The sequence below is a fragment of the Exophiala bonariae genome (assembly GCF_035927105.1).
Source record: "Exophiala bonariae strain CCFEE 5792 chromosome Unknown scaffold_1, whole genome shotgun sequence".
In the NCBI taxonomy this organism is placed as follows: Eukaryota; Fungi; Ascomycota; class Eurotiomycetes; order Chaetothyriales; family Herpotrichiellaceae; genus Exophiala; species Exophiala bonariae.
The window spans coordinates 63,550-79,705 of NW_027042476.1; the positions used below are offsets into that span (position 1 = coordinate 63,550).

Consider the following 16,156-nt stretch of genomic DNA (forward strand, 5'->3'; position numbering starts at 1 on the left):
CTCATATATCTCTGCAGATAACAAATCAGCGTGATCTCGATGATCTTGGTCCATGGTCTTTACTCAGACCAAGGTCGCAGGTAGGTTAGGTGGCTATCTATCACTCATCGTCATCTGCATGCTTCTCTTCTTGTAAGTCCGTATGATGAATTTTTTCGTGGGAAGAAACAAAGGTTACTTGACACGAAACAGCTCGAAAACGTATAGAGCTGATATATTCATGTGGACATCAATATGGTACCTTGACTTTCGAAATCTCTCCAGAAACGTTATTATGGATATTTAAGCACTGGTTGTTCGGCCGATATGGCCTATGCCATATCCTACAGGAAAAGCAACTGAGCACTAGACCTTCCAGCCTTCCCAGTTGCCAGCACAATGACCATGGCCTGCTGGAGATCTGGAACTCTTTTCTCCTCGGGTCGATCATTTGATACAGGCTGTGAGCACGAGACCACCTCCCAGTTACCACCCGACAATTTTACATCCTTAATCTCGTCTCCATCTACAAATATACGCAATGCCGACAACTCGTCCTCTCGAATAGTCCCCGATACGTGGATTTGATCGCCTTGTCTGAATGTCTTTTCGCTGTCGACTGTCAGCACAGGAGCTTCAGACCCCAATTGCCTCGGTTCCTGGGAAAGCAAAATGATATCTGTTTCCAGCTCTGGCGTCCTCGCCGGCTTTTGTCGCAATTGGCTACTCTTTTCGAAAGCGTAGGCATACCGAAGCAGAGCGGTGTCGTCATATGCCGCCGACGCAAATGTGAGGTTGACAGGCATTGCCGTGTCTGCCATCACACCCATGGGCACACTAATTGTGGGAATACCTAACTGGCGAATTGCACAGTTGCCATTCGAGAAGAGGACGCCGTTGCGCCACGCATCTGCTGCGGAGGCCTCGTTGCAATCGGCGTCTGCTTTGCCAACATCGCCGTTGCAGGGCCATACAACCGCATCCAGCCCGAGGGTGCCGAGCCAGTCTTCAAAATCAGCTCTCCGCCTGGCTTCGAGATTCTGTAGGGCTTGCCCCAGGCCGGGAATGTCATATGTGGGGATCCTGCCACCTGTAATGTGTGCCACCACATCAGCGTGGCGTGCCAATGGGTCGTCGGTGTCATATTTGTCGGGGATCGTGCCTGGTGGCTGGGGAAAGATGGTCGCGGAGTCCACCTGCGCGAGAGTCGCGAGCTTCTTGTCGCCATTGCTGACGAGAAAGTCGTCCCAGGCATAAGCCATCAGTCGACACATGTCGACTTCGTTGCGGTGAGGCGGAGCGATTGATTCCGCCTGCGGAGGACCACTGGCCCCCTGTTCGACCGCCTCGAACTTGGTCACGACGGGGAAATCAACCTCTTCGACTACGGCACCAAGTCCCTCCAATATCTTTCGAGCATTGTTCCACAGGTCGACGACAGACTGACGGGTATGGACTTTTCTCGCCGCTGGATCGGAGTCAGTCTTGCCAATGTACATTTTGGGAACGCCGATCTTCTTCCCGACCAGCGCGTCGGCATCGGCCAGGTTGTGGTATGATTTCGGGCGGACGCTGGCGACCTCTGGAAGGGTAACAAAAGGCTGTGCTCTCCAAAAGTCGCACTCCTTTTCCTGATCATGCGCAACGATCACATCGAGCAGGGCAAACATGTCCTTCATCGTCCTTGTGTGGGGGACCACGGTGTCGCATGTTGGAAAAAGCGGCCAATTTCCTCGAATCGATATCAAGCCTCGGGACGGCGTGTAGGCAACAAGTCCATTGTTTGAGGCGGGCGAGCGCCCGGAAGAAATTGTCTCCTCGCCCATGCCAAACACGCCGAAACTGGACGCTGTCGCCGTCGCGGATCCATTTGATGACCCTGAAGCGAACGCTGCTGTAAGGTATTCGGCATTATACGGTGACTCGGCACGACCATACACTCCGCGCTGCATTCCTCCTGCAGCCATGGGAGGCATATTTGTTCGGCCCAAGATGACGGCGCCGGCTTCTTTGATCTTCTTCACCGTGAACGCATCATCCTGGGCGATCAGATTCTGAAACGCATGAGAACCAGCCGCCACAGTCATGCCCTCTATCTTGTAGGAGTCTTTGATGGTGCACGGAAGCCCATCTAGAATATTTACTGTCTTCCCGGCTGCGCGGCGGTAATCAGAAGCTTGCGCAGCTTCCAGTGCGTTCTCATTAATGATGGGCATTGCATTGAGCACCGTGGACCGGCGATCATATTTGGCCACACGAAGGAGGGACTTGACTGTCAATTCAACACTGTTGGTGTGTCCATCGGCAAGGGCGGCCGCCAGATCTGCAACAGTGGCTTCGACGATGGATAGTGCTGTGGCTTTCTGTGCGATCTTAGTTGAGTGAACGATGGACACTGGAAGGAAATAGACTGGAAATACAATGGTAGTGAGAACTTACGGGTGACACCTCGATGGAACCCATTTTTGCTCCGTTTGGTTGTTGTTCTTGAGTGCTTGAGGAAAAGAGATAGTATGAGAGAGGGATACCTTTGAATATTCGTTCTACGTCTCGGTCAATCAATTCTATATATGTCTATCCTCCTCATCCTGAAGAGCCCGAAATACAGCTGTAGAACCCGAAAATTACCAGCTGCTAATGGTATCGTAAATCTGCGGAAATTAACAGCTGTTGAATTGATAAGCCATTTCAACAGCTACTAAATGCCTCCGACCACTTCAGAACTACACGATTTAGCAGCTGTAGATAGCATATCAACAGCGGCCGCCCCTGACACAATGTCATCCTTCCATAAAACGAGTATACACGGCTATCTTCGCTTCCAGATTACCAAATACCAGTTTATGATAGCTGCTCGGCCAGGAGAACTCGAGCCCAGGGTTATGTATATATAGTGGGTTCTTTTTCGAAGTTTTAATCCTTCTCCCTTCAGTCAATTCATCTCTCCAGATTCCACACTTCTACAACCCAAGATCTATACTGATTCCCTCCAGGCTTCCACAAGCCGACCATGTTGGGCCCCACAGACCATGACCCAGACTATGTGCCTGGCACAGTCTACCTCGTCGACGTTGGCGGTCAGCTATCGTCGAATCTGCACGATGCTGCTCACCGCGACATCGTGCTTGTTCCGCGCCCAAGCTCAGACCCTGAAGATCCGTTGAATTGGACACACCGACGCAAGATCCTTGCCGTCAGCATGGGTTACCTCTACGTCCTTGGAACTGGCATTGCGACTTCTCTGCAATATTCCGTCCTCGCCGACATCACGGCGGATACCGGAATCTCCACTGCAAGCCTCGTCCAAGGTACCGGCGTCATGTTTCTGTTCTTTGGCTGGGCTTGCCTCCTGTGGACTCCAATCGCTCTCACCTATGGTCGTCGTGGGGTGTACCTTATCACCATGTTTCTCACCATTCCCATAATGGTCTGGACCGCTTATTCGTCCACCGTAGAACAATGGTACGCCCATCGAGTGCTCATAGGGATAGTGGTTTCCCCGATCGAATCCTTGTGCGAAGTCACCGTGTTCGACCTCTTCTTTGCACACAACCGCGGGACTTATATGGGACTATATGTTTTCATTCTGTTCGGCTCGAACTTCCTCGCCCCTCTTGTGGGCGGGTGGTTGAACGATGCCTATGGATGGCGGTGGACGATGCATTTCGGAACGATCCTCTGTGGAGTGATCTTCTTGATCTTGTTTTTCTTCATGGAAGAGACCATCTATTTCCGTGACGGCGCTACCCTGGGAGAGACTGCGGTACGCGCAAGTCCACCGAGCGAAAATGAGGCAGACAGCCACGAAGGATCAACATCGCCAAAAATGGAAGCTTCGAGCATCGCAGCGTCTCCAGCCCCATCTGTACTTGGAACAGGCGAGCACCCGCCAAGTATCAACGCAGGTTGGAGAAGGTACGGACTCTTCAAAGCTCTTCCCAACCGTCCAAGCAACGTCAACATGCTCCGAATGGCATATCGGCCGATCATCATGATCTTTCGTTTCCCCACTGTCGCATGGTCTGGATTTCTTTATGGAATTAACCTAGCCTGGTACATGGTACTAAATGGCACCGCATCACCAGTCCTAACAAGTGCCCCGTACAACTGGTCGGCCGCCTTGGTAGGCTGTGTCTACGCTGGTCCAATCGTGGGGGCCGCCCTGGCTTCACTCTGGGCTGGCAATGCTGCAGACTGGATTGCCCTTCAGCTCGCTCGACGAAACAAGGGTATTCGAGAACCTGAGCATCGTCTCTGGGTGTTGGCGGCCTCGGGTATCATCAGTGCCGCTGGACTTGTTACCTGGGGAGCGGGTGCCTATCACAACGTGCACTGGATCGGCCTTGTCTTTGGCCTCGGAATGCTGACCTTCGGTTGTGTGACTGGCGGCTCGATCGCCGTCAGTTACAACGTGGATTGCTTCAAGGAGATCGCTGGGGAGACCACCGTTTCCATCATGCTGATCCGCAACACCATTGGCTTCGGCATCAGCTATGCAATTACTCCATGGTGGACACGGCAAGGATTGCAAAATTGCTTCATCACCACCGCCGCAATTTCTTTGTTCTGCACGTTTACCTTCCTCATTGTGATTGTGTACGGAAAGCGAATCAGGCGCTGGTCGATCCCCGCCTATCGCAAATATATGGCGACACAGATCGTTTCGCAGGAGTGATGGAGAGAGATGGAGAGGTGTCTCCTTAAACGACTAGGTATTTAGCTGTTGGGAGTGCATCATCTTCAAATTCCTTATGCTTCGGTCCTCAAATTGACAGCTATTGCAGCGTCAAGCGGCTGTTTCTGCCAATTTGAGTAATCGTTCGGCCGCGGCCGCGGCAGAAGGAATATCATGCTCAAGATTTTGAACTAGATCTCCAATGAATGTGATTAAACGTCTTGCTTCTGGACGGTACTGGCCATTATCGTAGTGAGAAGCGTTGCAGATCATATGCCCGACTCCAAGCAGCTGGTGCACAATCTGGCCACTGGCAACTTTGAACATGATCAAGGGTGCTTGACTTAATTCTTCGAGGAAATTCTCGGCAAGTTCCATTACATCGCGGGCTGGAGCCTGGCTGTACAAGAAACTCAAGATTGTTACCAGTGTTTCGGTACATGATATCTGAATACCCATGTATCTGCATCGGTTGCTCTCGAACCCGCCCTCACCTTCGGCTGTACCGAAGATTCGATGTGGCTTGCTGGCCTTGAGCCTGGTGAGGCTATCGAAAAGTGTGGTTGGCGAAGGCCGATCACAGAGGACGGCCAATACTGCTTTCCGGTTCTTGCATGCTCGAAGACTGAACAGGGCGTACTCCAGTAGGCGAAAGAGATCTGTGATATAGTCCCATCCCGCGGTCCATGCCTGTGCTTCAGGATCCATAGAAGGGATAATGCGAGGATAGAGGACCGTTATCTGTGACTCGGGCAGACGCACGACGTGGCCAAACACAGTTGCGCTATGCACCTCCAAACGGTACATGCACCAAAAGAGTCGACGCCGGTCGTCAATTTCGGGGAGTGAAATATCTGTAGGCCACTTCGCTTCGTCATGGAAGCCATGTTGAGCGACCAGCGCATGGTACAGGCCAAGGTAACGATGAAGATCATTGGTCTCACTTCGTTGAAGAGAATAGACTGCTAAGAGGCCGAAAGCTCGCAGATAGTCTAGGTCCTGCGACTGTGTAAAGTGTTGTGGTATCCTGGAGACAGCCTCTGAAAAGTATTGATGGCTGTCCGGTAAGCCAAAGTCTCCAAGCAAAGTGTCGTCGAAGACTGCGTTGAAAGCGGCTGTCTGACAGCTGACAGCACACAGAGCCATTAGTAATAAATAGGAAGGTGTTGTTGCATCTGGAATTCCGCCTGACCAGCGCACCAGTAGATCGTTTTCAGGGAGAAACGGGTAGCTAAACGTTGCTCAACTCCTTGTATAAAGACCAATTACGGGCCAAGAGAATGACATACTAGCATTGATACATAGTGTTGCGATAGATGCGCAACAGAAGCGATATTGTGTCGATAGACATTGCTTCTGGATTCGTGGACTGCAGTTCCACCTGAGATATCTCACATTCATTCGACCTCTGCGGCTTCCGGCCTCTCCTCTGGATAGGGCGATTACTCGTGCATTCAATGTTGTAATCATTACATGTGAGACAACTGTTTTGTACATGCTGTGGTTGACCCGAGCTGATGGGTGCACGACGACATCTCAGTCCACGAGTATGGCAAAAATCGCATGCATGTGAAGCTCGCTGCCTCTTGTGAGGAGTATAGGTAGGCATATCGCGACGTACAATCGAGATGAATCGACATCGAATAGTTGATGAACAGTTCTGAGAATTTAAGCGCGGTTGTATTCAATTCTTCTTATCGTATCATCAATTTTGCCGTTGATAAGCCCGTTCGGTCTCCTAACTAGCGATGAAGACCAACCAATGAAGACTTACCGTAGGTCAAGCCAAGATGAAACTGGAGCCCGCCTTAGATGTAAGCGGATGTTCATAAGGCATTCAAGTTGTTGTTCAGTAGGGCACAGGTTTCGTCGGTACCTACAGTAGGCGTACGCTTAACATGGAAGTGCTCGGCTCATGCATAACCTACCCATGTGTCTGATGTCCCCACATCGGGGCTGCGATGTTAATTCGGAAGAGCGTAGCCCCTCTGAATGAACAATGAAGTTCTCTACGATGATGAGTCTGGATGTTAGATGATCTATTAGCTACATAGGCAGCGTGAATTTCATTTTGAAAGAACAGGAACAATTCATTTTCTGGATGATTTCTGGGAATCCGAGAGAAGCCAAGTGATTCCGTCGCTGCTTTAGCCCCTAGTAGTGCCAAGATTTTCGTCGCCCTCAGTAACCCTCTGCTGGAGAAGACATTCCCCTTTACCCTAAAGCCCGTCAAGGAACACAATCAGAATTTGCATGAAACAGGCCTGCAATCTGCCTCGGAGCGTTACTCTTTGCATCAGATGAACGAGGATAACAACTTAACCATTTCCAACTACTCCTTGTTGTGAGCTCGGGCAGTACGCGCCAAACACGCGGCATTGGACGCGTCCGTTGAACCAACAGAAGCAGGAGGGACATGACCAACTTCGAGTTACAATGACCCTGCAAGTTGTTTCTGATCTCAAGTTGATTCGAAGCGGCACGTTCAGATACTTTGCAGATCTCGCTTGCGACCTAACTAGGGGTAGGGTTACAATATGGGTTCCGCCCGGGAGCCCATTGTGTTGTCTGACTCTGATGAGGACGGACAGCCACAAAGAAGAGTTTCAGCTCACCCTGAATACATGCGCCAGGCCTTAAACCCAGATCGTCACTATCCATGGCGGTCAGAACAACGACAAACACCTCCACAGAGACCTTTCAACCGTCCCACGATGCCAACCATGGGCTTCTCCCAACCCCCGCGTGTTGTTCATCAATCTACTCGTCACTTAGTAACCACAAATATACCCAGAACACAGGTACCCTTGGCCACCCAACGAGCTTCAACAGAATATCCAGGGAGTAGTCCATTACCTGTATCACAACGAAGACCGGTGTCCTCAAATGAAGAAATCACCATGGCTCGCCTCAGTCGAATATGGGGATTCTCAAACCCTCTACCCAAGACGGGCAATCCTTCAACTCGCCCATCCACTCCGAAATTAGCAGAACGAGAGAGTGTCTCTGCCCCACAGGTTTCAGCTCGCCAGCCAAAGGAAGCTGTGGCCACTACGAACAACAAAGTGCCTGACCAACAAGCACGCGGGTCCTCTGATGTCTCTAAAAAGAGCTGCCAGCGTTGCGTTCGAACAGACACCACGTGTGATGGACTACAACCCTGCACACCTTGTAAGAACACGCACTGCAGGTGCTCTTATCAGACCATGGTAGTTACACTCGTCTCAAAGTCAGCCAGGGCCATGGATGCCAACTCGAAACCCAATCATTCCGTGAACTCAGCACAATTCCATGTGACTGACCATGGTATTGATGGTCACATTGAACCTCACGAGCCCCAACAGAAGCCGGGACTCAGCTACGATATGGTCGCAATTCAACCTGACCACGACGACACATCTTCAGACGAATTCGCCGCTCTCCTGGAAATTGATCTTAGTATCGAAGCAGTCCGAAACCTAGTCAACAACCTGCAAAAGGATCAACACGTTTGGCAAGAAAAATCTGTTCAAGCAGACCTGAGACAGGCAACATTTGATATGAAGACTAGACGCTTACCGGATCTCGACCTGAATATGCCTGACCCTTTTCGTGTCGCATTCGAAAAAAGAAAGGCCACAGAGTCGGAGGATATTCTCGAGACACCAGAGACCAATGGTGTGGGCAAGACTTTGGCTCGGCCTCAACAGAAGAAAGTCTTGCTGACCAGAGCGGTCGAGAAACGCTTCAAGACTGGCGGCAACGTACTCCCGAAGTACAAGGCGATAGGAAGAGTATCTTCGACTTTTCTTGCCCCTAACTGCCACACTCAGAAATACCGACCCTACGACGCGGAAGATGAGATTCAAGATCCAGAGTCAACAGAAAAGTATCTTGAACTCGAGCAACGATTTAACAATAATTACGACGGTTTGAAAGCCCAACGGGACTGTCAAGAACTGATATGGCTCTGGAAGCCATGGGTGGAGCAACTTCTTGGCTCTATGCAGATCAAAGCAGAACACGTGATTTACTATTTTGTTCGCGATCATTTCGAGCAGGATCGGCAGCTCAAAGTGCCTTGGTCAATGGAGTCTGGAAGGGCATGGACATCAGAGTGGACAAAAAGCTGCACAACTTGCGAGCTTGCAAGTCAGGAAGAAAGAATTTCAAGCTTCAGTCGGAACAAATTCGATGAGCTAGATCGACCTGATGACCGGAGTTTGGCCCTTGCTGGTCTTGCAGCCTACGCATTCCATCAATTGAGTCGAGTCAGCATGTGGCACATCGTCACAGGTGGCCTCATCCAGCCGCCTCATGATGAATGGGAGGATGACGAGAATGGGTCAGAACCATGTCTGATCTGTTTTCGCCATCATTGTCCAGCCCATGGCAATTTTGTTGAGCCCCGCGATGAAGATCAACCAGAGGATACCAAAGCCTATGTCAACGATGAAGAGAAGAAGCAGAATGTCAGAAAATTCATGTCTCTCCCTGCAGATGAGCAAAAGGACCAGAAGCCACACTCCTGTGGCGTCTTTTGTGTTGATCCGGCACAAAGCCTCCAGCAGATAGTAGGCAGACATCCAGATGGCACTGTCGGTGGTGACAGTCGAGTAAACGATCAAACACGGTCATCATTCCAAGAAAATGAACTTTGCAGCAGTAGGTGTTTCTGGGAAGTTTCTCGGCGACGAAACCTCAAGATATCCGAAGCCAAGTTTGAACCTTTCCTGTCGAGGTCGCATAGGGTTCTTGTTGAGAAGCTGATGCGGTTTTATCTCAACCACCTCAGAGGACCATGCGTCATCTCTCGAATTGTCAAAGATGTGACTTGTGAGAGTGTCTTTAATCACATGATCTTTTGCATGATGCAAAACCCACACCCTTTTCTGGATGGAGATCCACTGTCTGACACCAATTCTGCCCAGAGACTTCAGATTGCCGCAAAGAAAAAGAGAAAGCCTGCGCCACCTATGGATACATCCAAGAGTGGGGATCTTGATCAACGGCCTCCGTTTCAACCATGCTCGCATGAGGGGCCTTGCCACAATGATCCCAAGTGTAACTGCTACAGATACAAGGTGCACTGTGAACGCTTCTGTGGCTGCGATGACTCTTGCAAACGACGATTCAGAGGTTGCACTTGCGTGGCCCGTGGAAACAAGGTTTGCTTCAAAGACAACCGCTGTGAGTGCTGGAAATTGAATCGAGAATGTGACCCGTCCCTCTGTGGGAAATGCGGCGTGTACGAAGTTCTAGATTCTTACAACAAATACAACGATGACGTTCGCAAAGGAAGATGCAGGAACAATCGGATTCAGCTCGGACTTCCAGCACCTACTACCAAGGCGCCAAGTCAAATACAAGGCTATGGCCTTTACAGCAGAACGGCCATTCTCAAAGAAGAATTCATCGGCGAATACACAGGTGAACTCATCAGCAAGTCAGAAGGCAACAGAAGAGGTGCCATGTATCACGTTCTAGGGCAGGAGTACCTATTCACCATCAACAAAGCACAGGAGATCGACGCATCCAATAACGGCAACAAGATGAGATTTATGAATAACTCTCAACGCGAAGAGCATATTAATGTGGAGCCGAAGATGCTCTGGTGCAGTGGCGTTGTGCGTGTCGGTCTTTTTGCCAAACGCGACATCGAGGCCGGAGAGGAACTACTGTACAACTACAATTACCCCGAATCCAAGGTCCAATATTTTTGGGAACCTGGTGAGCGGCCATCCAATACACGAGCTGTCGTCCCGCTGTCCCATGAGCGCACTGCACGGACGATAACAGCGCCAAGTGCAGTTAAAGCTTTTGCAGACGCAGTGAATAATGACAGCCGCAGCCCATCTCCCATAGTCGCACGATCCCGGAAGAGAAAACGAGTGTTGGACGATAGTTCCTCCGAGCCTGAGGAATTCAGGCAGGCTACTCGACCAGCTGGCACTGCCAGGCGTCCGCGCAGTGGGACCGGAACCTCACGCGTTCCTGAAATTGGAGATTCAGCAGAGTCAGACTATCAAGTCAACGGGCGTTTTGCTGACGAGGATGAGGCAGGAAGAGAAGGAGACTTCGAGGACGATGCCGATGGCTTTGTTGACGACCTTTCAGAACCGCCAGAGGAGAAATCACGCAAACACAAGGCCTCTAAATCTCGCTCATCTAACATCATCATCGGAGCAACCAGCAGACGGGCGAAGAAACGCTCGCGGGTCAGTGGCGCACCTGCGGCTCGTCGGGTGTACAAAATGAAGGATCAATTGGACGGAATGGCAACGGCCAGTAGAGCTGCGAGGGTCAAGTCTCTGAGCCGCTCAAATCATACGAAGAATAAAGCGGGAAAGTTGGTGATTAGGAAGCGCAAGATAGGGCCGAATGATGGTCGATTTGGTGGGAGAGCGCAACAGTTGGCGTGGGAGACGAGAAGGTTGAATGAAGCGCGGGCGAACGCAGGCTCAAACAGCTGATGGCAGGGCTTTTTGTACAATAGTGATGAAACGTCCATCACATGCAAGGCAGATGCGTCTGGCTGGAGGCATGATCCGGAAAGGAATTTACATGGTTAGCTACGGTGCTCAGTACGTACTCCGTATGCACATGCGATTGACGATCCGGAGAAGGCTTGCGGCAGAAACTCTGCAAGGGTGGTGGATAACGATGGTCTCGTGAGCTGTGGCTGTGTCTTGTATTTGAACTATCCGCGCGGGCTATCGTGCGGCTAATGAGGAGACCATGACCACTGTGGCATCCCGATCTACATGCAGAAACTACTTCGTGGATACTCTAGACGCATTCGATGCATTTGAATATGGCGGTATCCAAGAACTGCCCAGCCAGTGGATCTCGCAAATGGACCAAGATAGCAATTAAATTGGAATTGGGTCATGATGGAAAAGTTGAAGATCTGTTTTGCCTCATGCATATGGAGCATTCCCGAGACCCTATGCAAATCGATGACGTGAGCGGCTTGTTGCTTTGACGACGAGATTGCGAGTGAAGTATTATTTGGGGAGCTTGGAGCTGCCAGCTGCCAGCTGCATGGTGAGCGGGTTATTAAGCTGGCGGCCAGAAGATAAACTCGAACCATCGAACCAAGCGCCCGAGCATCTTCCATTTAGAGGGTTGCAGCGGATCCCACGAGCTTCAAGCTTGAAGCATCGAGCCATTGAGCTGCCCCAAGTTCCAACTCCAACTTCTTGCAGGCTGCAGCTATCCATACTAGTTTCCTGTTTCCCCCCTTCGCAAGCTTTTAGAGCTCTCTCCTCATGCCCGTTCGTACCTGCGCCTGGTTAAAAGATCATCAGAAAATTTAATTTGGATATGTTGTTTATTTCTTCCCACAGCTTCGCTGCCCAGCACTACTCGTATGTGCCACAGTCGTCAAGATCGATCTCTGGCAACCGCTGTGGAGTTGAGGGAGGAGGAATGACGTGGAGGCTGGCCCCATCTGGGTTTCCAAATCCCATCATGGACTTTCGATTGTGGCTTGTCCTTGTCTTTGCACTTGTTTCAGTGGTGAGTTTGTGTGGAAAAAGTGGGCTTGATTGGAGAGGGTTCTAGAGGGTGGTGGTGGCGCCAGTGGGTGCCCCAGCAATGGTCGGTGCACACAAACCGGCCCCTGGTTTCTTTTGGCTTTCTCTAGCCACTTCGAGTTGCCAGTGCCACCTAGAAGGTCCAAAGTCATCAGTAGTAGCAGCAGCCCCAAGGTGGTCCGCTCCCATCCGGCACGTCATCCCTCCTCCATCGCCGAAGAGCTATCCCGCCTGAATTACTACCTCTCCTTCCGCTGACCTCGCTGCCTCTTCTCATCTTTCCATTCTTCACAACACAGTTCTCACCGAACATCAGCTTTCACCGTTTCTGAAACAGCTCTGTGTCTAACCCTGACACTCAGTTCTCATTCAATATACACACTTACAAAAGACCTGCCCAGTAGCTCACCAGCCGCTGTAGCTCCTTCTCCACCCTCACCCTCTCCTCCTTAAAGAGCGTTATCATCAGTCCCACAACCGCCTTTCAAGATGCACCGCACATACTCTATGCGCCAATCGCGCGCACCTACAGCCTCACAAATTGAGAATCCCCCTCCACCATCTTCCTCAACCAAAGGCGGCCGCCTATTTGGCCGCAGCAACTTCGGTAAGCTCTTTCTTCTTTTTCTGCAATGAGTGCAACCCCATCTGACAGTTAGATTAGGCCATGCATTTAGAAAAGGTACCGCAGGTGCCTTTGGCCCAGATCTCGCCAAGAAGCTCTCCCAGCTCGTCAAGATGGAAAAGAACGTCATGCGAAGTCTCGAGCTAGTAGGCAGAGAAAGAATGGAAGTAGCTGTAAGTTCTCCACTTGAGCAGCATCCGATGACAAGCCCAGACCCCAAACTAACCAAGATGTGCAGCAACAACTTTCCCTGTGGGGCGAAGGTTGCGACGAGGACGTCAGCGACGTCACTGACAAGCTCGGAGTCTTGGTCTACGAAATTGGCGAGTTGGAAGATCAATTCGTTGATCGCTACGACCAATATCGTGTGACTATCAAGTCGATCCGTAACATTGAAGCTTCCGTGCAGCCCTCGAGAGATCGCAAGCAAAAGATCACCGATCAGATTGCTCAACTAAAATACAAGGAGCCCAATAGCCCAAGAATTGTTGTCCTGGAGCAAGAACTCGTTCGTGCTGAGGCCGAGTCCTTGGTTGCCGAGGCCCAGCTGTCCAACATTACTCGCGAGAAGCTGAAGGCTGCATTCACCTACCAATTCGACGCAATCCGAGAACACTCGGAGAAGGTTGCCATCATTGCAGGTTACGGAAAACATCTCCTCGAGCTCATCGATGACTCCCCAGTGACCCCTGGAGAGACCCGAGCATCCTACGATGGTTATGAGGCCTCCAAGGCCATCATTCAAGATTGCGAAGATGCTCTCACCAACTGGGTATCGTCCAATGCAGTTGTCAGCTCCAAGCTCTCGGTTCGCTCGCGCAACCTTAGCCAGCGCCGGAAGAAGAACGCTGCTTCATCCGAAGGCGTGGATCTGAGTGGTCAAGATCACGCTCTCAAGAATGACCGTGACAGCTGGGTGCCTGCAGGTCAGCACGGAGAGTATGAACAAGAAGAGGAGGAAGAAGAAGAGGAAGAGGAGGAGGAGGCTACTGGAACCAATGGTAAGACGCGTCATCTTCTGGTCACCCGAGTTGTAGCTAACAGACGTCCAGGTCAACACGCCGGTCAGCACCCTGTCGCCGCTTAGACCCAAGGAGTTGTTCAACGACAATGCAATGCAAAGCAGACCGATGTGATCCTCCGGCAATGAGCCTTACCGATCGCAAACACGCTCAGAGTCACAATGGATGAGGAAGAGCGTGGAAATAAAATACCCCCTTGGGAAAATGGAAGGCGCTAGATCTGAGGGAGCATACAGGGTGTTCGCACAATGATTGATGTCGAGATTCAAGTTTTTCTTTTCCAGGTGTAATGAAGACAAGCGAAGATGGAAGTTATTTGCCTGAACGCCACTTCGAATCCCTTCCGACATGGTTCTCGCGTCCGACTGCGCACTGCATGGCCACCATCGAGTTATCATCCGTGGTGGACCACATGACCAGGAGACGTATGGGAAGATAGAAGCAAGTTCCAATTCTGCGAATCATCTAACACCGAGTAATAATGAGATAATGGAAGAAGTGTCTAATTGCACTGTATTCACCCAGATTCCGTAAGCTATTGCGTGGTCTATCAAACCGGTCGTCATAGAATAGCTACGGCTACAGACTTCATACCAAAGTAAAAAGCGCAGCCTTCCAAGTATCTCACCATGACTCCAAGGAACTGGCACGAGTTACGGGGGCGCCCGCTAGCATGATTGGTACATGGTGACATCCGGGGACGCGTGTACGGTCACCCAAATCATCGATGAGTACGAAATACATGCCCTCCTGCTAACTAGGATACTAGGGACCATCACCTACGACACTATACCCCATTATTTACACCAAGACGTTATTGCGCAAGTACTCGTCATCCACTATTATGACTGAAGAACGCCGGCAATTGTTGAAGATCTGGGTGTGTGCGCTCACCAAAACGACCCTCGGCACATCCAGTGCTGTGGGTGGGCACCCACCATCTATTAATAACAGGGCTGAACAAGCCTACCGGAGTACCACATGATTGGTGATCTTGTTACATTCGGCGAGCTGAACAGCTCTTCGGTAAGCGAAAAAAAAGAAGGAAGAGAGGAAGAGGAAGAGATCTGAAAATGGACTGATGAGGCCTATTTGATGACTGTGTGTTGGTCTTTGAGGGCACGCACCCGGCTCGCCTTGAATAGATACCTACCTAGGTATTATTGTGATGATCGATGCAATTAAAACCAATATTGTTGTTCCTTGTTCATTATTATTGCCCAAAGACACGTCTACGTTATTATCATGAAGCCTCGCGTTCGGGCTGTTCTAGACTTGGTGGTCCTTGGACTACGGAAGGGCTTAAACGTGGAGGAAGCTTGGCTACCCTCCCTAAAGTTCACAGCTGAAATGGAGCTGATCGCTGGGTCCTCGTCGATGCAAACACCGAGAGACCTTTATGGCTTGAGTTCATCTTCGGAATCAATACTGCATGAAGATATAGGTATGTGTGATATGATAAAGTTTACTGCTTATCAATATAGGACGGAATGAAGAATTTGGGTTCAATATCTCGATTCCGTGCTTTTGAAATCATACCTACATATGGACATAGGTAGAATATCTGGATGGTGAATGAAACACTCGCCAGGATGGGGGCTGAACAAATGCATCGCACTAACTCGGCGGGCCATATAGCATGATCCAGCTAGGCGGTCGTAGGCGATCCACCTGAAGCCTAAAGGGCCAATGTGAGGGGAAGGAAGGATTCAGTGGCCGTCCCTGCGCAGGTTCAAGTTGCCTCAGCCTCACTCCTTAGTGTCCCGTTTGGCAGTGCAGGGCCTTGCAAAGCCTGAGCTGCTACGCCTCCAGTACCAATAGAGGATGATGAAGCAACATGCTGTGCCACGGTTGAATCGAATGACTTTTCTTCCTTCAAGCGGAGTTCCTGCTTGCTCAAAAGACCACCTCGGACTTTCCTGTCGCTATTACCTCTCGTTCAACCATTCATTCTCCTCAGCCTGTCCATACAACGACAGTAACCATCACCAACTTGAACTCGCTTTACTTGTTGGTGGGGATCCATCAGCATTCGTTCCCCGTACGCCTCCAAAACATCGCCTGTCCTCAAGGTGACTTCCCAAATTGCCCTAAGTGCTTACGGCCCCCGACTCACCAACTGCACCCTGAAATCTACCTCTTCTTCTTGAATCTCTCATAAGTCAAATCATTCCGTGACCGAACTTGACAAGAGATCGTTCTGTCGAGACTCATCAACCTACCTACCTATATCCATCCTGCCAACACAAGATCCCCATCTCCATCGGCCACTCTGATTCCCCGCATTGAGACAAACTTACCACGGCCGGCACCTTTCAGCTGAGCTGAACTCGAACTT

General features: G+C 50.6%; 5 protein-coding genes across 5 annotated transcripts; 3 read left to right on the forward strand and 2 right to left on the reverse strand.

The window, feature by feature from the left end:
- Positions 1-323: 323 nt before the first annotated feature.
- LTR84_000026 (uncharacterized protein) lies at positions 324-2,442 on the reverse strand (the record flags this gene model as incomplete). The annotated part of the gene is made up of 2 exons (XM_064843657.1): positions 324-2,342; positions 2,419-2,442. 2 exons carry the CDS (start codon positions 2,440-2,442, stop codon positions 324-326), a joined length of 2,043 nt encoding a protein of 680 aa, XP_064711517.1.
- A 547-nt stretch (positions 2,443-2,989) lies between these two features.
- On the forward strand, positions 2,990-4,654 carry LTR84_000027 (uncharacterized protein; the record flags this gene model as incomplete). Its single annotated transcript, XM_064843658.1, has 1 exon — positions 2,990-4,654. The coding sequence occupies one exon, from the start codon at positions 2,990-2,992 to the stop codon at positions 4,652-4,654; it is 1,665 nt and encodes a 554-aa protein (XP_064711518.1).
- A 111-nt stretch (positions 4,655-4,765) lies between these two features.
- LTR84_000028 (uncharacterized protein) lies at positions 4,766-5,800 on the reverse strand (the record flags this gene model as incomplete). Its single annotated transcript, XM_064843659.1, has 1 exon — positions 4,766-5,800. One exon carries the CDS (start codon positions 5,798-5,800, stop codon positions 4,766-4,768), a length of 1,035 nt encoding a protein of 344 aa, XP_064711519.1.
- Positions 5,801-7,313: 1,513 nt separating this feature from the next.
- LTR84_000029 (uncharacterized protein) lies at positions 7,314-11,106 on the forward strand (the record flags this gene model as incomplete). The annotated part of the gene is made up of 2 exons (XM_064843660.1): positions 7,314-7,319; positions 7,456-11,106. 2 exons carry the CDS (start codon positions 7,314-7,316, stop codon positions 11,104-11,106), a joined length of 3,657 nt encoding a protein of 1,218 aa, XP_064711520.1.
- Positions 11,107-12,660: 1,554 nt separating this feature from the next.
- PIL1 (Eisosome core component) lies at positions 12,661-13,883 on the forward strand (the record flags this gene model as incomplete). The annotated part of the gene is made up of 4 exons (XM_064843661.1): positions 12,661-12,778; positions 12,836-12,969; positions 13,035-13,797; positions 13,849-13,883. 4 exons carry the CDS (start codon positions 12,661-12,663, stop codon positions 13,881-13,883), a joined length of 1,050 nt encoding a protein of 349 aa, XP_064711521.1.
- Positions 13,884-16,156: the final 2,273 nt, after the last annotated feature.